This window comes from Calidris pugnax, unplaced genomic scaffold, assembly GCF_001431845.1.
Source record: "Calidris pugnax isolate Ruff unplaced genomic scaffold, ASM143184v1 scaffold44, whole genome shotgun sequence".
NCBI classification, from domain to species: Eukaryota; Metazoa; Chordata; class Aves; order Charadriiformes; family Scolopacidae; genus Calidris; species Calidris pugnax.
Window position 1 is genome coordinate 34,058,581 of NW_015094506.1, and position 25,871 is coordinate 34,084,451.

The window sequence follows — 25,871 nt, forward strand, 5'->3', positions numbered from 1 at the left end:
TAGTTTGTACTCAATTCATTTCTCTCTCTACTGCACTGGAAGTTAGCACTCTGCTTTCTTTGGGTAATATTTGCTATTGCTGCAATTAAGCTCATATTTGCTAGACTTTTTTTTTATTATCTTATTTGAGTTGAACACAGTCCAAGGTTACGCACGTAACACAAGGCATCCAACTTCTTTATGAAAACAATGGAAGGCAGGGGAAAAAAAAAATCAAGAAGTGACAGAAGGAAATTAAAAGCAAGTCAAAACAAACTAAACTCCTCTGTGGGAAGGCAATTTGATTCTGGAGCTACAGAGAAATATTGGAATCCATGTGTTTGCTCTGAAAATGCTAAGATGTCAAACTAAGGGCATTGATGTATCTACTAACCAGCTTCAGCTCACGCATGTGGTAGTGCACAATACATCATCTCAAGATGCATTTGATAGACTATACACCAACTCTTCTGTATAGTGCACAGACAAAAAAAACCAGAGATGCTGGTTTGATTTTAGCATAAATTCTGTGAAGCTCGGTTTGCCATTGAGATCTACTTACTCATTATTTTTCTAATGAGTCTCAAGGCTTGACCAATGCCCAAGTAAGCCAAGAACCCATGCTGGCTTTTCAATCTTGTGGGTGGAATAAATTAGTCATGAGGCACACTTCATACCGAGAGCGATCATGAGCTGGAAGGAGAATTGTTTATACAAGGACTCTTACAGCAACTTTTCCACACGCCAAGGAGAACCGATATCGGATCAGCAGAGGCGGTTATGCCTTAGTGGCATTTTTAACAACATCACCCACCCACCTACACTAATGCCAACTGATTCTCTGAAACCTACCAAGGACCCGTGTGATTTCATGCTATGCTGAAAGCAACGTGACATCAAGTCCCTGCCATGGGTATAAGAGGGGGATCTTCTTATCTTTATCAAGTAGAGCAGGAGAAAGTATGCTCTAGGGGAGTGACCTGCACAGATATGAAAGAACCACTGAAGGACAACTGTGCTTTTCCAGACTGCCACATTCCCTACGGGTACCAGCAGCAAGAAGCCTGCATCTGGCCAACCTCATCACACAAAGAGCAGTAGTGTTAGGTCAAAGGAAAGGAGAAAAAGAAATCAGATGGAAAGAGAAAAAACCAACCAAACCCAAACTATTTAAGGGCATAAGGAATGAAAAAAATATATTAAGGGAAAGAAGAAAAGAGATCAAAAAAAAAAAAAGAAAAGCAGCTGACTAAAAGGTTTTTTGCTTGTTATATTTGTGTGATCATGTGCATGCACTCGAACTCCTGGGAGAAAGGGGAAGAAGAGAGGAACTGGAGTATCTGGGTTCACTGTGACCCATTGCAGAAGGTGCAGACGTGGAGCTCAGCACTGCTGCTTTTGGCAAATGGATGCCAGGACAGCATTCATTTTTTTTCCTAGAGGGAAGCAGCATCATTAGTGCCTTAACATATGGTAGGGCTACACCAGCTTTTAACAAACTGTCCCAGGTTTGGGTTTCAGTGGCATAGCAGGTAACTGAAAGCTTGCGGGTCATACTAAATAACACTGTAACTTCAGGTTCTCTAACTGAATAGCGAGGGCTGGAGAAGGCATGTACTAGTGCACTGAAGGCCATGTTATTTCAGGCAGCTTCCACTGACAAGATTTCTGTGGAAAGATGGATGTTAGTGATAACTGTCAGCCTTGGCAAAGCCCCCGCAGAGGGCAACTGTACCCAGAGGATGAAGCATGCCTCTTGTCTGCATTCCCAATTTTAAAATGCATCACCATAAGCTGTCATTTAAAGTAAAGGCCTTAGTCGCTGTTATATTAGAACACCCCTCTGGAATCTGAACCACAAGGGAATGAGTGCTGCCACGTAACTTCAGCCTTCAAATCTGCCAGAAATTCCTCTGGTCCCAGTACCGTGTAAATATCAAAAAGGTTCCCTCCCATTTACTGCAATATAATTGCTACTCACTGTTGGAAAACCCAGTATATTGGGCGTATCTTGGCAGATCAGAGAAAATAGTTGTCCCTCTAATCATAAAAATGTACCAGACTGAGTACCAGACATAAGGATACAGCAACCAGCAGAATAACGTTTCAGTTTAAATCCTGCTTAACACTCACCCATTTTCTTGCATGATGGTTACAAGTCTTCAGTTTGAAAAGTAAAGGTTGGTACAGCTATAAAAATCAGACAGAGATAAAACCTCTTCACAAGTTTACAGAAGAGTGTTTTATAGCCAAGACATGTTTTGCTTAAAAATGGCATTTATGGCTTGTGGAGGCAGTGTGAAGATTTCAGCAGACAGCAAGTCCTCTACTAAAAGATCACACTGTGTTTACCACGTAGTACACTCAGGTACAGCTCTTTAAAACATGAAAACCTTTTGGGGCAAAATCCCTTCAAATTCTCACATCTCCTCTCTCAAAATAATTATCTTAAGCCTGAAGTTCATACTTTATCCTCAAAACTTCCACTGACTTCAATGAGAACATGCTTAAGCAAGAATTAACAAAAAATAAAGTCCTTAAATCAGAGGCTGCAGGATTTGGCTCTCAAATATAGAGGGAGTGGGGAGAAACCCAGAGATAGCCTTCCAGAGAGACAGGATTTCCCAGAAGAATTCTCCATTCAAAAATAAAAGGCAGATGAAATTAGACTGTCAGAATAATGAACAAGGATAAACACTACAGCAACTAGAAAACAGCTAGCTAATGTTAATCTTTGTTTTCTTCTGTTGAAAAAATGCAGCCTCCTTTTCTGACTCACCGTTATTTCCTGCTCATAGGTCCAAACACCACAGGCCAGTTCAACGCAGAATATTACAAGCAAGCTTCCAAAGTACTGCAGAAAACAGAATGGTCTTAAGTTATTTTTGATATTCAGGGTACCTTTGAAAACAAGGCTTAACAATATTAAAGGACATCTCAAAACATGATTAATATTTCACATGACTGAAGACATGGACTCTGAAATACATTTTTGTAACCAAAATTTAAAGATTCATGCAGCAAGCTTTCTAAAAGTTTAAGTTATGTGACTTTTCTTATTAACTGAACATGAAGCATATGAACATTACAGAAGGAAAATAAATTCATTTCCTTGTTGCCCAAGAGTACAAGGCGATATATCATGACACAGTACGCTAAAAAAGTTGCAAAGAAGACAATCTTTTTTCCCCTCTTCAGTTCTATCCACATAAGCAACATATCCAAATCATGCTAATAGCCAAAAGGGGGAAGGAAAAAAAAAAAGAGAAAATTGACAACATGGAAGCAAAGAAGGTTCTTGAAAGCTATGTTCTTAACACAGTGATTTAGATATTTGAGGTCAGGCACAAATGTACAAATATTTATTGAGACGGATTAAAATATCTTTGTCTATTACCAGATCTAACCCTTGAACAATTTAAAAACAGAAAGTACACGTACAAATGAAGGAACTGTACTGTTCATTTTAATGGCTGTTTAGAAAAAACAGTTGCTGCAATTAAAAAGAGTAGGACTATCTTCTGTACAGCATCAACAAACCTTTTCTGAACTGCAGGACAGAGCTGCATGGAAATTATGACTGCTTTAACTGGTGTTATCTATTAAAAGTAACCCGTTTATCTCCTATTTAAAGCAGAAGTATAGTTCCAGTCATTCTCAACCCCAAACTTTCTTCCATGTGAATGGACTGAGCTCCCCCTTGTTCTCAGTACGCAAGAAAAAGTTATGGACTTTATGGAGTTTAATTTTTGGCATCTTCTTCAATCACCCAGTCTGGAACACAGTAATAGACAGGTACCTTGGCAGCTACTGAACAGTGTCTTGCCTTAACTTCTACTTGCTGATAAAACCTAACTCCCTGCATTAAGTTTGTAGACACAAACAAACTAAAAACATGCATGTAAAAATATCCATGTGAATTTTCAAGAGAAACCTGTACTCACATCCACCCCCCGCAAAAGCCTGTTCAATAAAGATAGTGTTTAAAGAAGAGATGCAGTTTGACTGGTCTCCACCACATCACATTGCGTCTTCATAGTCATTACAGTTGAACAAAGCATTGTGTATCCTTATAAATCCACACTGTGAGCTAAAGCAGAGCTCTAGTATAGGCCTTCTAACCAATATGTTCATCTTCCAAAGGTCCAAGAGAGGAAAAGATTTGAGTCATACTTTGTAAGAACAGTGATGCTCTCTCTGAAAAACAAATTCATGAGCTTCTGGGCAATGTATCCAATGCTGTAGTGCCTGCAATTTACGCAAAAGGTTCTAAAAAAAAAAAAAACAACACAAAACCAAAAACAAACAGAAATCTGCTTTGCAAAGTATTCACTTCAAAAAGAATGCCACATGCTTTAGCTCTTCAATTCATTAAAAAAACCCAAAAAGTTTAAGGACCTTATGGGTAATACTGACATTTTTGAAAGGGCAAACTACTAAGTGTTTAGGTGAAAAACAAATTTCAGTTCTCAGCTGTCAAAGGAAATGTCACTGGTTTTATACTCTAATTGAATAACAAGCCTAGAACTGCCTGCTATGCAAAATTCACTGATGATAGTGAAAGTGATAGATCTGGGGGTGTACCTGTGACACTCTCTGGAAAACTCTTCATTTGCAGTTCCTTGTAATGTTTCGTTCATTCACAGCTCTTAAATTTGAAAACTCCTCATTTTTGTCAGCATATAGTTAAGAAAGTTTCTGGTAGCAGTCAGACAGAAGAGCCAAAACCAAGATTTTCTCCAGTTACTGAATACAGCTTGGGATAGAAAAGTATTAAGCCAGATTCACCCCTAAACCATTTCTGGGCCTGCCAGGAATTGAAGACTCCTGACTCTAGCTACCTCTGGACACATCAAGGCACTGCAGAATCAAGCCTTCTGTCCTGAGAAAGCACCTCATCTGTCCATAAGGGAAATTACAAAAAAAAAAACAAAAAACAAACAAACCAATCCACAAAAAAAAAGACACAAGGAGTTTACATAATGAAAGCCCACTCTAAAAACTGAGCAACTGCAGGCACCAAACCCACACACAGAAGGTTCAGTTTCACTCTGCTATTGAAGGGGAATATTATACCTCCCCCTAAATGCAATGGTTTGCAAAACAAATAATTCTTATATAAGTTGTGTGGAGGGAAAAGACCCTCTAACCATTATTTAAATTTATTACCCCTAATTTCCATCTTCCAAATACAGAAATTATTACTGGCTCAAATGCTTATTCTTTGTCCCCAGTTAAATTCCCACAGGAGTCTGAATGCTAAATGCATCTTCCTGCATTTACACACTTCTGCTTTTTGCCAAAAACAGGGACTTGGTTTATAAAGAAGGCTTAATATTTCTTCCCATGGGCCAAGTAGCTATGTTTTATAAAGGAGACTCACTCACTGAGGAGCACCACTGGGAATTACCCTCAGAACTGCACCAGCAGGTCACTGACATCCCTCCTACAGCCATTGCCGAGGTATTTTCTACTGGATTTTTCTTTTCTTTCTGTTGGTTTGGTTTGGGTGGGAGTTTTTTTGGCAGGGAGAGAGTAGGATAGGAAAGGCACACAAGGGAGCAAATGGTTTTGTAAAGATATCTGCAGGTTACCATAAAATAAATTAAAAAATATCTACAAGCAGTAATGTAAGGCCACCATCACTCCAAGAACTAGAGACCTTTTACAAGGGAAATCCTACAAACATTTAACACCTTTCTTTTGTAGGTAATTGGTAATCAGTATCATTCTCTCCCTAGTCATTAGAAAATTGACATGGTGCCTTCATCCTGTTACAAACCCAGTAGAGTTAGTTTCATAGAAGGACTTCCTCCTCCAGTAAGGCTGGGAAAAAGCTAAAATGTTTCCTCCTCAAGAGAAGTTGAATAACTGTAATGCTGGTAGAAAACACTCTTTTGACAGTAAAAAATAAATGTAAAAATATTTGCCAATAAAAAAAAATAAATGCAGATATTTACTGCTCCTCACTATGTCATGGACACGTATGTGGCCAAGTTCCTAAGCCTCTGCATCCCTGCAGTGTCTGATGGATGTTGACAATTAGCAGGAGCAGGTTCTCATGCAACTTCCACGTTAAGCTGGCTCACCACCCTGGCCACAGAGCAGGAAGGTAGGCAGCAGATCAGTGAAGCAGTAGCTTTCCAAACAGGAGCATCTCCTCTACTACCTGGTACCTTGCAGAAGCACCTGAATTTTTTAATGCACCAATGCATGGGTATGTGTGTGTGGTTCCAGAGCACATCCCTACAGCACTGGCAACCTGTGGAAGTTTAAACTGTATTTTTTCCAGCACATCAGTCCCGAGACAGAAGTGAAGGAACTAGGAACTCTAGAGCTCAAGATAATCCCATTCCCTTTCCTTTCTTGTGCAAGAGAGTAAATGGGAAAGAAGCAGGAACAGAAACAAAGTCAATACTATAAAAAAAACTTTCAAAGAGATGTGGAAAAGAGAGGAGGGTGAAAGGCTAAGGGAAGGTCTCCAAACCTTGTCCTGATGGAATACTCTTCATGTGGCACAGGTTTAAGAGCAACCACAGCTGAAATTTTCATCCTGCCCTGAAACCTCTGATGTAGAAACCATGCATGTAAATCCACTTACTCCCAGACAGTGCAGAGATACTGTGAGACGATAGGCAGCTACTACAAGCTCTATCTGCCTCCAGAGAGGTCTTGCTCTTGTGAAAGTCAGACAACTGTAGTCTATTTCTACAAGGAATTCATATGTAAGACAAAAGGACAGTGGAACATATGGAACAGAAATCTGATGATGAAATTCAACCACAGAAGGCATGTAACCATCAAGTAAATAGCAAAAGACAGAAAAAAAGAAACCAAAAGATGGTGACTAGCACTGAAGTAATAGGTTTTGTGCTAATTCAGATGGCCGTTTTCGGATAGCTACCTGCATAAAGGCAATCAGAATCTGACTAAGCACTGGAAAGGTACTTGGCATTTTCACCTACACCTTAAAAAAAAAATTCAAAATAATTTAAAACTATTTTTAGAAAAATATGTATAGACTATCTAAATAGGACCAAACCTTTTAGTCTGAAAAAAATTCCCCGCACACAGCAGTGGCATCCCATAAGAAGATACAAACTCCATATATGCCAGTGGTCCATACATGGAACATATATCCTCTGGTACGTAGCCAAAATGTCCTCCTATCTCTCTATTTAAGGGTAACAACAGAACTATAAAATTAATTAAAATTAATTATGACAGGTTTTTTGCTATTCTGCTCACTCTACCAAACTAAGTGAGTGACTGCCACCACAGAATACATTACAGGAACACATTTCTTTTTGGATCATCTCAATCATTTAGATACAAATAAAAATAGCAAAAGCAAGCACCAAATAGCTTTTACTGAATCTAAGATATTTTGCATTCATTTAAAAGGTCTTTGTTCCAACAATTCCCGCTCAGTTACGAGAGTAATGGTGAACGGCACACACACGAAATGCCTCTCAATATAAAATCTCTCCCTTGTGGTTTTCTGTCCTGCAGAGTATAAGATTTTTGTTGCAATCATGGGCAACTGCAGGGAAGGCTATAAAGCGTGAAGCACAATGTTTTATGTTTTTTTGCAGAGATGTAATACAAAACTTTTACTGTAGTGCTAGAGATTTTTTGTCTTGAATATGCCACACGATTCCTGCAATTAATCACTTAATACAATCTGTCTATGCTTCTTAGGCAACAGGTGAAAAGAATTGGTGAAATATAACCTTCTATTACTGTTACTAACATGGCAACAGGATGACAGAAAAACTGGGATTTCAGAAAACACAGTACATAGAAGGAGTTTGTAAAAATTTTGCTCCTTTTCCCACTCCAGCCGCCATTTTAAATGCTCTTCTCCGAAGTACTTCCAAGAACACCGAATTTCTCAGAGATTTTTTTTCAGTGGAAATATTAAATTCTAATTACATTTAGCAAAGGAAAGCTAGACTTAAAACTCTAGTATCCTGCAGTAGTCTCCTTCACATTGCCTTGGCTATTGCACCGAATACCCAGTGCTCTATTATCAGCCAGCGGGATAATCCCACTGGCATAGATACAAAAACCACATAACTCTCCTCTTAGGATGCCCTTCCAAACTCTTGTGTAAGCATTATGCTAGAAATGAAGCTAAGAGCAGGAGTCCTCACAGAAATTAGATGACTTAGGGTACTTAGTGACCAGTGAGTCACTCTGGTGGTGCCAAGGAGCCCAGGCAGATAAGGGTAGCCATACAAAAAGCTGTGGATACCACTTCAGGAACCTAGTTGGGTATCACATGGGTGTTTTGCTCTACCACAGCTGGATTCAGTAGTTTTTTGCCAATGACCTATAGAATCATAGAATCACTTCGGTTGGAAAAGACCTTTAAGATCATCAAGTCCAGCCCTAAACCTAACACTGCCAAGTCCACCACTAAACTGTGTTCCTAAGGACCACTTCTACACGTCTTTTAAATAGCTCCAAGGGATAGTGACTCAACCACTTCCCCGGACCTATGGAAAACCTTATCAGCATTCAGCTACTATAGCCTGTAAAATCAGGGGGTTGTTAGCCAACATGCAAGGAGAATCAAAGACCTGGACACAACCCCAGCCATGCTCTTTTGACCCTGCTTGTACCATATGTGGTACAATCATTTCGTCTGCAGTCTTAAAGTGTGATTTGGAAGCAAGAGCCTAGGCAACTGGTGAAAACATGGCAACCCAAACTTCATCAGAACTAGAAAGGCACAAGAGTGGCTTAATTTATTTTTTTCTTCTCTCAAACCTTCTGGTATGCATGCTGCATGGTGCTCCTGTTACTGAGATTAGGACCCTATTTCATCTGTTCTGACAGCTTCCTAGTTAACTACTGTCAGCCTACAAAATCTGAAGAGACTTCACAGTCTACTAAATTCATCCCTAGAGAACAAATATATCCCATCACACAAGATACTCAAAATATTGGCAGCTTCTTAAGCTCACCTCCAGACAGTGAGAAAGCAAGAGAGCATTCTGTTTATGAAAGCAAATGGCAACAGCAGGCAGGGGCTAACAACTGGAGTCAGAAGTTCCAACACGGTGAAGAAAAGCGAGAGCATGGTGGGTGTGTTGCAGCTTTTGGAGAATCTATGAAACTGTAGAAATCTTTCCATTTTTGAGCAAATGTGCCTTTATTTGAAGGATCAGCATACTTATTAGTGAATCATCGTTCATGTGCTCTGCATTTCATTTAATAAACAACTTTTTAAAGCTTTAATGCTCTCCTCCCAAGCGTTCTTCTTTTCTCCCAGAGGATATAAAACAACTTTGTTGGTTTTGTTTTTTTTCCTCTCATAATAAAGGAAAACCACAACCCTTATGTCAGAGCAAATGAAGAGTAGCTCATCAGGAAGTCCAGCCTCCTCAGACTTGCTGTCTGGTGCTCACACCGCCTTCTTGGGCAACGTGATCCATATGGCAAGAGAGGCAAGGAAAGCTCTGGGAGGGAAGGGCAGGGGCTGAAGGAGATTCCAAGGGTAAGGCAGCTGCAGAATGAAACCTTATGGGAATCTCTAAAAGATTGGAGTACATGGTATGTAAAACAGATGCCAGAAGATTTTAAGAGGGTTGTGCATCGCATTTCCCAATGCCTAACAGCCTGAGAGCGTCAGCCTTGTTCTTCTGAGACACAAGTCATCCAGACATCTGTCTGCACCCTGAGAAATGTCAGATGACCACCACCACAATGCTGGATCACCAATGGGAGCCAAACTCCTTCTGTGCAAAACCTAATGAAAAGTCCTTTCTCCCTCAGTAAGTTACAAGCTATGGTTCCTTTTACTTTTGTTAGTTTAAAATCTAATGAGGTTATTTGAATGATTAATCCAGCTACACTTTTTAAAAGTGGAACAACGCACACTTAATGGAGTCAGACAAGCTGCGTGGAAAACTGACATCCTGTTTATCCATTCCAACAGCACAAACTTTCCCCTGCCCCCCCTTCCTCCCTCAGCCCTGCCCTGAAGGGATTAACAGTTCATTTGTCATTCTGATTTAAAATTTGGTTTACTTGCTTGACAACGAAGAAATTTGTGAGAGATGCAGTCACAAGTCACCAAGGAAATGGGCTGAAACCACCAACTTACAACAACAGCTACTGAATGCCATCCATTTCTTCCAAATAAATACATTCCACAGCAAAATGATCAAATATTTCTATTATTTTAGATTTGGTTTCCCAGATCACAAAATTTTATCAAAATGTCTTAAAGCCTGTGACCTCTGCAAAGTCCAAGTTTTATATATATAGTTACCATTTTTTCCAAAATACTTTGTACCTAATTTTCTGACTTAAAAAAAATAAATGATGGCAATAAATATTTTCATTTTCTAAGGTATGAGTCCAAGTTTTTTTGATTGACCCCTTTGTTTTTTAAAAGCTAAACAAAATTATTTATGAATAGTTAGAACTTTGTTAACAGCTTCAATTCTCCTGTGAGATATTCATGATCTCTTTTAAATTTTTACTTTAAGGGTTAATTTTTGCTTATATAAGGAAACAAATATTACTTTAGAAATAAGCAAATGCACACTTGAGACAATTATTAGGATTTATTTGCCCAAGGCTCAATTACCTCAAGTCAATGAACTCCAAAGAATAAGGGTCATTGCAAGGTCATGGAAAAGTACTGACCAGGACGTAGGTAAGGAGAGACATCAGACCGTAACTTCCTCACAGCTTTCAATAGTCTCTTTCCCCTTCTTCTCCCCTTATTTAATAGGATTTATCTATAAAACTAAAGTTTACTGTTCTGCACAGATTTTCGAAACCCAGTTCCCTTCATACCTCTGCCCTCTATTTTCTACCAAGGAAATTAAACACCCTAAAAATGCTTCTTTAGTCAAGAAAATCCTTTTTCCTTGTAAAATAGACCAATTTGCTGCTGATACGCACAATAAGTCTGCCTCAACATGTCCCAAAGCACTTCAAAAATTCAACATTTGGAGTGAAGAAGTGCTCTTATATATAAAACCCATACTGCAGCCCCTGTGCACGCAGCAAAGTGTCTCTGTGGTTAATTAGTCAAAAGGGCAAGATTAGGCAAGAAAGAGAGATTAATTTGCCTGACAGGACATCCACTCCATACTCAGTTAGTGGATGCAAGTTGAATCACAGCTTCAAGGCATGCCCCAACTGGGGCTGGGCTGCATTTCGTATAAGACACAGAGGTTTGGCTGGACTTTACAGATCTGTTTACTCACTCACTCCTTCCTTGCTCTCAGGGACTCTCCCATTCCCTAAATCCTTTCAGCAGAGGAAAAAAAGCTGGGCAAATAAGCAGTGAGAAAAGAGGAACTGGGAAGGACAGAGGGAAAAAAAGCACTACGGCAGCAAGACCACACATCATCTCAGCAGCTACCCATCTTTTGTCAATCAAGATGCCGCATCCCTCATTCCCATTATGGTATGACTCCCAGCTCTCTAACCTCAACAACTCCAGTCCCTTGAACCTACTGTCATATCAGTCCCTGTCTTTTCAACAGCTTCCTGGTACCCACTTCCATCATTTCACTTCACCGACCTTTCTACTACTACCTTCCTGCCTCTGCTTCTAGGGAATATCACTCCAGAGTCCTTTTCAGCTCTGGTGCCATTTCAGTCTCTCCTACTGCCTTGGGCATCGAAGACTTTCAAGAACTTGGAGGAAGGAAACAATATTAACAGCATTAACAAGTGGGAATGGGGGGGAACAGGAAGAAGGAAGATAAAAGGAGCAATGCTTGTTCCAAAAGTCTTGGATCATGAGGGCAGACAGTAACACCTATTAAAACCAATACTCAGGACATACGTCCCAAGAACAAGAAAAGTTGTCACCCCCATCAGGTGAGTCAAAAAGTACAGCATACAGTGCAAAGTGTGTCACACAAGTCCAGGCAGCATGTTTCATGCTGAGAATATACTGGAACCACAAAATGACAACTGTCAACAGATATTTACCTTTTAACTTAGCACTTTTTCCAAAAGGCTGAGCAAGTGGCCCTTCACTATTGCAGAAGTAAGCAAAAAAAACCCCAACATTTTAACTGATGGTATCATAACTGCACTGACCAACATTGCTGTCAGAAATTAAAGGCATTTCCCTAAATAGTCCTCAAGTGGCTGGACAGTTCTTGTTACTTTGAGCCATGGGATAACTGCGCCATTAGCACCGTGTTGCCTCTGCTCTGGTACAACAGGGCAGTGCCTGCAAGGCAGCTGCCAAGTACCAGCTTGAGGGATGAAGACCATCACCATGAGCACAGCAAACGTTTGGATTTAAGCCAAGCATTCCTCAGAAGACCTGGACGCTCCCACCAGTTCCATTCCTGTCGTGCTCCTCCATCCCAACTCCCTTCTCTCCGTGCTGCCCAAACAGGCAGCTGCTCCCACTCGCCGTTTGCTCAGCAGGCAGCACCCTTCATCCCTAAATGCCTCCCAGTAACCCACAACACGGAACAACTTCCATCTCTTGTCCCTAAGCTCCCTCTCCCAGTTAAGAAAATTGGGCACCGTTTCAATGAGAAAGACTTTTAAGTACGTACACAGCACGAGAGGTTGGCACTGGGCCCCGGGTCCAACGTGGCCCACCCCACCACGCTGGGAGCCCTACAGAGTGCACCTGCTCTGTGGGGACACTGTGGCATCACCAACACCAACCTCAAAATCTAACACTTTGTTTGAACCTTAAAAACCCTGATGTGAACAGGACAGAAGCTCACCCTCTTTCCCATTTCAAGGCAAAAAGATGTCTAATAATGATTAATACAGGCATGTCCTCAAGCAATTCACCTCTCAATTCAAAGTTAGAAATATGGAAAGATTTAAAAAAAAAAAAAGCTATATTTATTTTCTTGAGAAAGTTGCTCCTATCTGAAACTACTGGGGTATAATAAAAAATTGGTGAACTTTAAGTGTATTTTCTCTTACAAGTAGACATCACACAAGCAGCACTTCAAAATACAAGCTAAATGTCCAGTCCCTTACTCACCACTAACTATCTGAATTTGAGTTCTGGCTCCTCCTCAAACTTGTAGTACAGTATTATATACCTGCTTAAACAAATCTTTCAATGAGGCAGACCTGCCTGTCTGGTGAATCTCTGCTTTCCTCTGGCTCACACCACATTCGTAAATGAGCTGCTGATAATAGGCACAAAACGTGAAAATGAACTCAGTCTCTGTCCTGTCTAATTCTAAACTGCACGGGTTTACACCAAGTATGTTTGTCACTTATTTCTTTCCTTTCAACACTTGGTAGTTAAATAATGAAGAAATACTTCTGGTTGGCAAATAACAATTCCAGTGCCAAATGTTAGTACAAGGTATTGGAGCAGCTGTGACTGTGGTAAGAGTCCACATGCGTCAGCACAAATACCCTTTATTATTACAGAACAAATAACCTACATTATGTATTATTGCAGAAATACATACTTCCGCAAAAAGAAAAAAAGACAAAAATTAATTATCCCTAAGCTCTCATATTAATTAAGGCCAACTGTAGCCACAAGTACTGCGGAACAGAAGTGCTGTGGTAGCATAGAGCAGCTAACATGTCACACAGAGTAAGGGGTCCCTTCTAGGAAGGCATTAGCAATAACTGATACCTTGCAACACAGCAGACGTCCAAATTTAATCATCCCTATCACCTCTACATCCACATGGGGACTGAAATGGGTACAGAAGAATCTGTCCCACATGGTGACACAGTCAGTGGTTCCCTGTCATTCTTCAGGTGGACTTTACAGAAACTGCTTTCAGCAACGCTGAACCTGAGGTTTGTCACACATCTGCAGTTTGCTGTTTCAATGAACACATCGTAGCATTTCATTTTTTTCTCTTTATGAAATATTTGCCTGCTTCTAAAGAAAAGATCAGTTTAGAAAGAAAGAAAAGTTTAATGATGGTTTGTCTGGTTGTGTTTCAACTCAATTAATAGAAAATGTAGTCTGCCAAGTTCCAATTTATAACCAGGTTCTGCCATAAGTGAATTAACAAGCTGTTTGACCACACACTAAAAGGGTCTAAAAACGTTTAGCTCTGACGAATATTTATTTCTCTGCCAACTTTATGATAAAAATCAGTAAAAGGATTTGCTCCATTGACCATCAAATATTTCTAACAGGTTTTCCCTTTGTGAAAACATATGCAGACAAATTTGAATCCTGTGCTGTTTGAATGCTGTCATTACAGAAAACTCGTAAATGCCAGAATTTGAAATAAAAACTCCAGCCAGGAAAATATTTTCCAGTGGGATTTTCATGAAGCTCTTCTTGTCAAGCAAATGAGTTTACCCATGTTGTCTTAATAAAATAAGAGCTTCAAAAAAATTCACACATCCTTAAGGTTACTGTTCTTAAACAATACATGCAAGTGTTGTTTTTTGGGGGGATTCTTTTTTTCCTTTAGTTCAGCTATGTGCACAACAGACATTAAAAACAATCCAAAATATACAGAGCCTCCAAAGAGAAGAGGCAAAGGATGGTTCTGGATTTGAAAAAAAAAGTAATTTAAAGAATATTGTTTGAAAAACTGTAAGAAGCACCACAAAACCTGGACTCCAGTTCTTATCCTGGGACTTTTCATACATTCAAGACAATGACTTGGAGGAGTCCAGCTCTTCCAGTTTAGACTGGCATCACAGCCGCTTCTACATGAGGACGTTAGTCATTCATGATGCACAACACAATGTTATTATAGACACTTAAGGTAGACATGGGCTCTTCATCCCAACTAACCCTCAAGACTACGTATTCCTGAAGCAATTAATTGACAGTACTTTTAAACTGCTGGTTCTACAAATAATCCAGAGCATGCACCACAGAAGAGTGAGGTGTTGTATTTCCTTACTATTAAGCTGAGTAAACATTAGTTCAATTTATATTTATGCTCCATGTGAAGCTGGGATGGTTTCAAACATGTAATTGCAAAATAAAATTTCACAAACAAGTGAAAATAGTTATGTATTCAGATGTATTAAAAACATCTCACACCATATATATATATATATTATGGTCCTTATGCTTTTAGATTTTCCAAAAATCCAATTGAATTAACATTAGCACTAGCAATTAGCATGCTGCCAGGAACTTGTATCCAAATAACTCTGCCTGCCATCATTATGGCTGTTCATGTACTACAAATAGAAGATTAATAGCATGATTGAAGACATTGTTAATGTTTTACATGAAGGTTCTTTTCTTTTAGTTCATCTGGTTGTACAAAAGCTCATTTTGTTAATCCATCACTTTTCTGATTAGTCTGATGAATGAAGCATTGACTTATGTCTGCATAGTTCTGTGGTAGAACACGATTGCATTCTTTTAACAATTAATCAAAGACAATAACATACTTAGGAAGATATCACTTAGTTTTGCTTATCAGTTTGCTTAGCAAGAGCAAATTCTCAGGCTCCTGAAAATGAAATATTGCAACTTAAAATGACAGAAATGTCTTGTTCTGATTTAGTATAATTTGACTGCCTAAACATACTTTAAATAATTTATTTCCAGATGGCATTCAAAGCTATGAATGATTTCTTCTTTTCACTGGCAGTTTAAATAAACTGAAGGCAAAAACAAGTTTTAACTTCATTTTCTTTTGAATTAGTTACGATTTTTTTCAGGGCTTATACCAAAAAGGATAATTTTTTTTTCAAATACTATGTAGCATTGGTCTCCAACACATAGTTGCTTTTGCCTTTTAATTAATTTTAATTCACATTAAAAACTATCACCACTATAAAACAAAAATCACTTCATGAAAATAATCTTATGACTTTACCATAAAAACTAAGGGCTCATTAAGTTTACTATCTTTTAATACTTTCACTATTTATGTAAAACAAAAATATGTACAAACCCCTTGTAAATTACGTAAGGAAGATCACTAGATAAATAATTGTATGGTCTGAAATTACATTAATCCATTATTTTTATGCAAATGGTCATAAATATGTACCATCTGTCATAGGACTCACTTCCATTGCCTTTAACATTGCAATGTTAAAATCCAGAAACAAAAAAATGCATGACTACTATATAACTATTAAGTATTCAGAATTAAATGAGAGTTTTTCCTAACTTTCACTAGCTTTGAAACAAAATCTTCATACTGTATACAGGTGTAACAAATATCTAAGAGAAGAAACAGCATTTGCCCTCTTGCAACTGAAGCAACTGTTGCAGACCTTCAACTGGAAAATTCAAATAAAGCTTACTCCAAACCTTAAAAATAAGAAAGACATTTTTATGTAAAACTCTGGTACGGTTTCCCAACTGTTTTAGCTGCAGTCAGAATATTTCCTATTTGATAAAAGCAAAGGTTGCATGAATCTCAGCTAACTTCTCAATATTTTTTTATGGCCATTTTGTGCAAAAATTGTGAGGTCCAGGTATCATGTACTTCAGCCCAGCACAAATCCACAAGAAAAATGCAACTGTATGCACCCTGGGAGAATCCAATACACACTGCAGTGAAAAAAACACCAGGAGTCCAACTCTACTTGTATAAGACTCCTGGATATTCTCAAGAGCCAAAGGATTTTACCTTTCCACTTTCTCCTACTGCAATTGTGGTAGTCAGATCTGACACGCTGTTTTCACATCCATTGCTTCCACCCTCTGGGGCTCACAGACTGCTTGGAATCCTGCTAACCTTCACCTTAAAAGACAAAGTCCAACCCTGCAGAGGGCTACCAGCTAGACTTCTAAGAAGCATACAGGTATGTGGCACTCCTTGACCTCAGTGTTGCCAATGGTCTAAACATTTTTGAACTCTAAACCTTTAAAATTCATGCATGTTTGATGGGATTTCGATTTGGAGGTCTTTTTTGGTTGTGTCTTTTTTATTGTCCTGAAACTCGCTGACTTCCAGGCCAGGCACTTGGCTCCTCAGCTCAGTTAAATTGCATATAGAGCCTTGAGCAGGAGACACTATTGCTTTTCAGCTGCTGTTGGCTCAGTTATGTAGCCTCCAAGTAGAGGAAAAAGCTGGGTACTTGGCATTTGTTTTTAAACTTGCTCACAACCAAACGCAACTGCAAAATTCCACATCCATGTAAGAGAAAGCAAAGCGTCTGAGTGCACTCAGAATTAACTTTCATTAGCTACGAATGCTGTTACTTTACACACACAATCAACTGTGGGGATAAAGCAAAGTTTAGGTTATTCAGCTATTGCACAGCCAAGAGACAAAAGGGTAGCATAAGGGTTTATTTCAGAACACTCAGATTCACGTTCCTATAATTATTAGTACTTAAGAGTTTGAGTTATTTTTCCCTTCAGCAACTCCTCTACTAAATGAAGTGGATTTTTGCAAATGAGACACTGCTTGTCTTTCAGACACAGCATAATGCAGCCGAGGCAATAAATTCTTTCCTACCGTGTGCTTTGCAATTACAATTCCTCACCGCTATCATAACTCAACACGGTAATAAAAAATAATCAGTATTTATGTAATGCCTGTGGATTAAAACTTTTCTTACACTGTTGAAGTGAAGCAAAAGTTAGGTGGTTTTAGAGGTTATGAAACATACCCAGACAAGGAGCAACAGATTTCTTTTCACTGTTCCACAGTAGCCCAACATTCCAACTATGATGAGGAAACAGCAGACTGCAATCATGACCGGGTGGACCACAGGAAAGTAAGTCAAAATGACAGCCTCCTCCACCCTAAATCCAATCAGAATCATAATCAAAAGGCATAATCATACAAAACATGATACAGAAGAAAAAATGTAATATAGCCATTAAAACAAAAACGGTGGATTAGCAGATGTGATATTTCCAGGACCTTGTAAGTTTCATAGAAATCTCTTCTACGTGGTTTTAAAGTCAAATGCTGCATTCAGGAACCAGAAAGTAATGCATCATCTGAAATCTCTTTGGGGCAAAGGCGATCCCCCTGTCCTGCACTTGCACAGCACATAGCACAATGAGGCCCTGTTCCATCACTAGGGCTCATAAGCACTGCTGTAATAAAACTAACAGCATTCCTAAATCTCTGGACTGAATCAAGTATTCAAAAACCAAACAGTAATATAATATGGATACATGTTGGCAAAGGGCCAAAAATTGATCCCTGTCAGCAGAGAAAGGCACTGGAATAAAACAAGACTAAAGTCATATCTTTTCCCCTTCCCTAATTTCAACTGAAGCCACAAATGGCTGCAAAACCACACCTTTCAACAAAACATTAATTAGCTCAACTGAAGGCTTCTTAATTCTAGAAATCCTAATTAGGAAACTTGGCATACTGAATGAAAAACACATACCACAATCAATCACCCACACAGATTAATAGGTTTAAGGAAAACTTTACCTTGTTTCTGCAGTTAAAGTGAGAACATTATTCAGGTAGTCTCTCATCCAAGCAGAAACACCTAATACGCTGATGGACATCAACTAAAAAGAAAAGATGAAGTTATTTATCGTGCATTTAAAAAAAGTTTCAAGTTCATTCACAACTTAAGTAGAGGCTCAATCATGAGTAACATCTTTCATGCATTCATTTATCCAAACAGCACACCATTGCCAAAACTGTACTTTTGTATGCTTAGAGTTGGTTTGCTGTCCAAGTACTTCGGGAGCCAGTCACAATTATCTTCTCTTCCAGTATAGTTAATTAATATCCAAAATACCTTCTCTTCCACCCAGTGGAGTGATCCCAGTGTTGGCTCAAGTCCCACCACTGCACAACCACACAAACAACAGGGAGAGTTTATGCTGCTAAAATCAGTGACACTTTCAGAGCTCACAAGTGATATCCACCAGTCTGTGTGAAACCGCGAGGCCATCTGCAGGTACACAGCCAAGGGAGAATAATCTGAAGCCCCATACAGGATGCAACAGTACTGATACACTGGCACATAGGAAAGGAGATTTGTCTTGGGGTCAAATTTAGAAGAATCTGATTCTCTCGCTCATTCAGATAAAGTCATATAACGAACACTATGCCCCAGTTTCCTGAACAGTAAAATGACAATAAAACTCACTGCATTTCAATTATAAACCCCAGCTCATCCAAGTATTTGGGTACCTAACCAGCCAGGCACTTGTGAGGCAAAGAGCCACTACAATTTCACCAGGACTGTTCCTACAGCAAGCAAATCCCTGAGTCTGAACCCACCTAGAACCTGCCACCACCTCAGCAGACCTGGATTTCTGTCACCTGATGCCATCGTGCACCCCAGCGCAGTTGGGATCTACCAGCAGAAGCTCTGGCCTCTGATTTTCATGAGAAGCCAAACCTGAACAACCTGCTCAGAAGATACCTACCGCACAGTGACAGCACCAGCTCTTCTGCTGCTGTAGCAGAGGTACCACTAGAGGACAAGGCACTCTTCACAGCGCTTGTCCGTGTATTTTGCACTGGGTAATACAATTGCAGCAGCCAGGTAAGTCAGTATGTCCTTCCTGCTGGAGGAGGGCTCACCTAACAGCAGCAGTCATCCCCATCTTTGTGCATGTTCTCAGGCCCCAAGAGCACTGCATCTCCTCCTGCACACACAGGACAGGCAGAGCAATGCTCCTCAAACTGAAGATGAGAGACACAGCTACAAATTCCTTCAAGGAGAAGAGGGAATCACTAATCTTTCCTACAAAACAGAGCAAAGTTAAGGTTTCTAATGCCACTGCTTACTTCTCAAACCATCTCAGCAAATTCAGCTGGTTCATCGCACCCAAAGGAGAATTTAGAAATATCAATTTCACGTGGGCACCTAAGCCTGAACTGCAGCTCAGGGGCTGAACCAGGCAGACTCTGGACTTGAGAAGCACCACTCTCTAGCATCACTGACCGGAGCCCTAAGCACGCTGCCTCTCCTGATCACTAATGGTTTCATGCACTGTATAGGTGTGTGCCAGGAAACCTCAGCATTATACTAACAGCTTCTTAAATTTAACGAACACCTCAGCATTATACTAACAGCTTCTTAAATCAGTGACAAGTGCTAATCTCCCCTGTTGCTTTCAACAACTACCTTCCCACATGCCTTCTTATTTCCCTGAAGTTGTTACAAAAGACAAGTTAATCAATTCAAACCTAGCACATAAGAAAAGTCTCTCTGTGTCCTTGCTGGCTCCTTCGCCTGCAGCACAGCCACAGCAGGCTGCTTCTGCCTTTAAAATTTCACAAGAAGTCCCAGTGGCTACCCCATGGTTTCCTCCTGCTTTTCAAAACTGATGCACAAAGTTCACACGCTGCCTTGGTTCTGGGTGGTGCCAGCGAGAGCCCTGGGTGCTCAGCAGGCTGCAAGATGAATCCTGAAAGCTACTGCGTGCTACAAGTCTACCACGTACACACATGTCCTCTGCGCTCTGTGGGATCTATTTGGGCTGGTGGAACAGCAGAAGTAAATAGCGTTTTCTGTTGTGTTATTTGCAGGAAGCGGCAGGACCAAGGGAAAGAAGATGACTAGAATCTCCTCCTACATCAACTTCTCAGCAACAGCTGCTTCCTTGGAAGAAAGCATCAGGCAAATATACCACACAAGCAATAAAAAAACCCCATACTTCTAACCCAAAGAAATGTACAGACAACTACAAGCAGCCAGCTTACGTTCTTATGGTCAAAAAGCAACAGAAATCATTTTTAACCCTCCACCCCTCCCTGGAAAGCCTGCTGATGCACACAGACACAGCGTTAGCTCGCACTTCCACTCTTTTTATAGCAAAATACTTAAGATGAATTTGGTTTCTTTGCTTTACAGCAGCGGTGCTCAGGGGTGAGAAGTCCATCAAAACCAAACTCTTCAGCAACTTCTAACAAGAGCCAAATGGTCCTGATACAAAAACTGTACCAGAAAAATGTTCACTTGCTAAATAATATTTTTCCTCCCATGGCAGACTGGTGGACTGCCCAGTCCCCGCTCCCTATTAGGAGCTCACAGGCTGCACACATTTTTGTTCAGCCCTTGGTATATGGCAATACGTTCCCACACAGCAAGGAGAGGAGGTGGATTCCTTGGAAGAGGACAAGAGATTGCTTCTTCAGCAGAGGTAAGATTTGGCAGGCAAAAGTCATCACAAGGCTATTGTAGCCCACAGTCTCCCAGAGACAACAGGGAGATCGTGGAGCAAACAGCTAAAAGGCAGAGGGGACAGAAAGGACTTCCTAGAGACCAAAAGAAATCAGCAGAGCCCTGCCACTGAGAGAATCATTCAGCTTGCTAGAAGAAATAACTCCCCTACAAAGGCAAATCAGGAAGGAGGAGAACTTATGTTTCTGATCTGTCTGCCTAAGTTGAGTTTTCTCTACCTAGATATGTATTTTTCCCACATAAAATCAGCAAGGGGTAAGTCTGGGCAGATACATCTCCAAGCTGCAGCCAACACATGGCAACATGACTTCCACAGAAATGCTTAATGACCATATCAAGGAACATGACTCCATTTTCACTTCTCAAGAATAGCAACCTGAAGACAAAGATTGCTTCCTTTCATCTAGGAAACGTAACCTTCACCAATAGTGTAACTACATGAACAATATCTCAGTTCATATGAACAAGCTCTCTACGAAACATCTCTCACTTCATTCAAAAAAGCTTTTAGCCACCTAGGTCCCCGTGGCTGTTCTTCTTCAGTGTGAATAGCTAACAGCCAATTACTACTGTTTCTTGCCAGACGTAAATTGACATGCCTGAATATTCTCCCTGTAACCTCTGTGAGAGCCAGGCTACAGCTCACCCACTCTGTGCCCTGAATGATCTCACCACCATTAACTCCTTCAGGTGCTACTGACTTTGGCTATGCTTAAAATGCACATGTGATATCAACACCAGAGCCAGCTCTAAACTTACATGCACAATGCCTTACTTCGCTGCTACACAGGCATTACAGGCACATGGCACCTGCAACACCCTCCTGCCAACCAGGCAAATTCCTTGGGAGGTACCTTTGGTTTTGAAGAAAGTCCAAAGCGAATTATGACTCCGAACGACCTGAAAGCCAGAGTGCTGTGACACACTGGACTCGCACCCATGAAGGTCAGTTACACTGTCAAACTGGGGCAGCATAAAGACGCGGCTCAGAAAGAGAGTAGGCAAATACTCAAGAAGTTCTTGGGCAAAGAGGCCCAAGGAAGAGCAAACCGCAATATCCTAAAAAAGCAATTCAGCAACAGGTTGATTATAAAAGGTGTATTTTACAGCACATAACGTGGTAGGTGCTTGGTAGCTCTTCACTACCAAAAGTAAGTGCTGGGAAAAAAGTTATATCCCTTCTGACCAGCAAAAGCGAGCCTCTGGGCAGGAACACCCTGCGGGATGAAAGATGAGTTTGCAACACCAAACCATCCTGTGCAATAATGACTGATGTTCAGTTTAGCAACAAAAGATTATCAAGCACTAACACACCCATCAATCGACTTGCTCACCTGCTCCATAGCCACAGGGGAATTACAACAACAGGACGTGCACACCCGACCTCCACAGCCTCCTGCTTACAACTCAACATAGCTGAAGCCCTGTAAAGCACTAGCATCCTCAGGTGCCAGTGGACATTAAGGAGGCTTGAGGCACCCACCACTTCACACCACTTAGGGCAGAGGCAGATCTTCAGTCAACTGCACAAAAATTACACATCAGCAGCACAACAACCCATAGGCTCAGCAGACAGGAACAGTAACAACCTCCCCAAGAACCTTGATATGCATCCAGACCTACCAGCAACCAACAACAGTCACGTCACTGCAATTCACTGCCATGCCATTTCCAAGAAGTCATGGCAGGGGCAAGGTCCCAATTACAGTTTTTCTTGGTTCATTTGGAAAGCGGAAAAAAGGTGGCCTTAAAAAACTGGCAGCCCCTACATCAGCCATTGTTTTGTAACTAATTTAGATGTAAAATACTGCTAGAAATCTGTATCAAGCAATCAGATGAAAGGACGTAAGTTTATGGGAACTAAAAATACCAAAATAATTCTCACCACATTAGCAATTACATCATTTCATCAGAAAGTTTTCATACCATCTCCTCTGATGACAGCCAGTCTACTGTGCAGTAAACATAATATGATAGTAGGCAGTAAAACATGTTTATTTGTTGCAGCTGGCTGCACAAGTCACTGTGGGTTTCATTCTGAACCATCACAGTATGTTACAAAGCCATCAACATGACACTAAGAGTTTACGAAACTGCCTGCTGTCATTCTCAATTTTAAATATATTTTCACCCTGATTAAACAAAGGTGATAAATTATGTTTTTATATACAAGCAATATGCAGATCACACAATAATATATTAAAATTCCAAACTAATTTATAGCATAAAGTTTTTAAAACTACTAGAGCTTTCTCAGACAACCGAATTACAATATCCAACAATGGACGCCAACTATTAGGAGTGGTAATTTTCAAACATATTTTAAATTGCCTTTGGAACTCTTATACATAAATTACCCATCAAAATGAAAACATCAAATCATGTTTTATTCATAAAGTATATATTTTAAGCCCTTACTGCGACAGTACTACTCACAACATCTTTGAGGTCATACCTAAACTGGAAAATAAATCTGCGTTTTCAATTAATAAATACACATGAAATTCTGTCTTTGAGGGAGCAAGAGCAACTGCTGTAGCTATTTACACACCCAGTTTCAGTCTCTTGTCACTTTTTTCATTCAAACACTCCAACACCTTAATGTTTTAACAATGAAAGTTGTTTTGCTCAAATTGGAGAGCAGGGTGGGTTTTCTTAATTATTAAATGGGAAGAAAGATTTAAAGTACCTTCCACATTAAAAAAAGAAACACGTTTCTTTTTATTCAAACAGATGGGATAAACAACTTCAGGCCACGCTCTGGTACCTGTACAAAATGCCGAACAGCAGCACTACGGAGCAATTTGCTTTGCAGAAAAAGGCTTCCAGCTCCAAGGAAATTACTTCCAAGATATGACAACATTCATCAGAATACATCCTTTAATTTTAGTAAATAAATAATCCTTGAGAACATTTTTCAGTTAAAATTGATTTGAGTAACCTAAGTTATGACTTGCGGAGGGGGCGGGGGCAAAAATCACTACAAGGTCATGAATGAGCATGTTGCAATGTTTTCACAGGATTTTCATTATGAAGTTCAATATTCAGATCATTGAACAAACACAGATGACTCAGATCCCTTGACAAACAGATGACTGCATTTTTTTGGGAGAGAAGGGCATAAGGGCAGGGGAGGGAGGGACCAGAGGTCCCGTTTTTCTGTTATTACCTGGTAAAAGCATGTGAATGTTTACAGAACGAAGGGTGGCCTATAAAAAAGGAAATTCCCCTACTCCCCACTAATGCACCTTTCATTCTACAGACGTGCCAACACTGACTTTTAGCTAAGGCTCCTACACAGGGTTATGCCTTGGCCCCCTCCCACTTGCCAACAGCTGAAGCATGTACTTATTTGCGCTGTGAATGGGGGTTTGCTTGCACAGCTGCAACAGCCAGTGAACAACCTGCTCCGTGTTTGGCACGGGCTGGAACTCGCACACTTTGCAACGAGGCAACTGCCGGGGGGAGCACTGACGGGCTGCGACAGGGTCACCCTCCCCAGGGAAGCGGGGAAGCTTTCCAGCAGTTGGCTGTGCAAGGATCCTGTGGCAGCGCAGCGTAAAGAACTGTGAAACGGGAGCCCAAAGACTCAAACAGGTCCAGACGCAGCTCATCTCGCAGCCCGTTCCTCCCCGTGTCACACCCAGGTATCAATTTCTGCGTCGCGTCACGTAAAAGCAAAGGGGGCTAAGAAACTGCATATGTTTCTGCATCCACTCTCTCTGTGACTGCCCAGGACATGATTTGTGTCACTCTTCCCTCAAAAGTAACCACCTCAAGTGTCCAGATCCTTATCACAAGCCACACACCACCTCCAAGATGATATATCTTCACTTATACACAATATATTCTTTTTTTTTTTTTTTCTGTAAGAACTTGTTTCTGGTCACAGACAGTAGTCAATCTCTCTTGGACTGACAGACAGAAGACAAATGATTTTTAAAGCCAGGGTACACAACTGGAAGACTGATACGAGAAAAGGGTATGTATTTCCTACAATCACAGACCTACAGATCAGCTGGCCGTGGGTACATCGCTTAACTTTCCTGTTTTACATGTGAATACCCATGAGCACATGAAGATTACTAAAATGAACCTGCATTTTTAAATTAAATCACGTGCTTCTATCAAACTGCATGAAATTAAACTGTCCCCTATACTGTGGGAAATAGCTACAAGACACTCAAAAATAGGTATTATTCATATACACCTTGTCTAGTGTCTCCCACAGACTTTTGAGATGATGAAAATCTTCACGTTAGAGAAGCAGTGCCTGGGGATTCGTGAATAATTGGGTATCTATCTTCTACAGAAAGAAATGTGAATTTAGAGGAAAAAAATAAATGCAAGTACCTACAGGCCAGATGCACCTTCCAAGTTCTGCTGGAGATGACGGTCCTTACCAGTATAAGGATATAGTTTGAAGCTTTTCCTTTCCCTTGAGCTATTGGCTCAAATCTAGTCAGCACGGGCTTGCGCCTTCATCCTCACGGTTGGTGCAATGAGCTCCACACAGTCAATCATTAGGACCACACAAAAAACATCCGTGTTTCACTGATTTCTGAATGCCCTTTAAGAAGCATATTAATGTCATTTCTAAAAGTAGGGTGGGGTCTGGGTTTATTTTTTCCTTATCATATATCAAGCCATTCTTTTTTTTTTCAGGACGATTTTGCAGAGACTCATCTACCAATTCACCATTGACACACCATGCAGGGTGAGCCATGTCACCTACAAAGGTATGGGATAAAAGGTTATACAGAAGTAGATACAGAATTGACTTATGACTGAACTCTGCCCTACTTCGTTAGGACATGACCTGGTGACTTAATAATGCTATACAAATA

General features: G+C 40.3%; 1 protein-coding gene across 1 annotated transcript in view; it reads right to left on the reverse strand.

Moving 5' to 3' along the window:
- TSPAN12 (tetraspanin 12) overlaps positions 1-25,871 on the reverse strand; it is a 45,599-nt gene that overhangs the window by 13,027 nt on the left and 6,701 nt on the right. The window contains exons 2-4 of the mRNA XM_014964319.1: positions 18,306-18,388; positions 17,521-17,656; positions 2,759-2,833 (exon numbers count right to left, since the gene is read on the reverse strand). Coding sequence (XP_014819805.1) covers positions 2,759-2,833; positions 17,521-17,656; positions 18,306-18,388 — 294 coding nt within the window. The remainder of the gene's footprint in view (positions 1-2,758; positions 2,834-17,520; positions 17,657-18,305; positions 18,389-25,871) is intronic.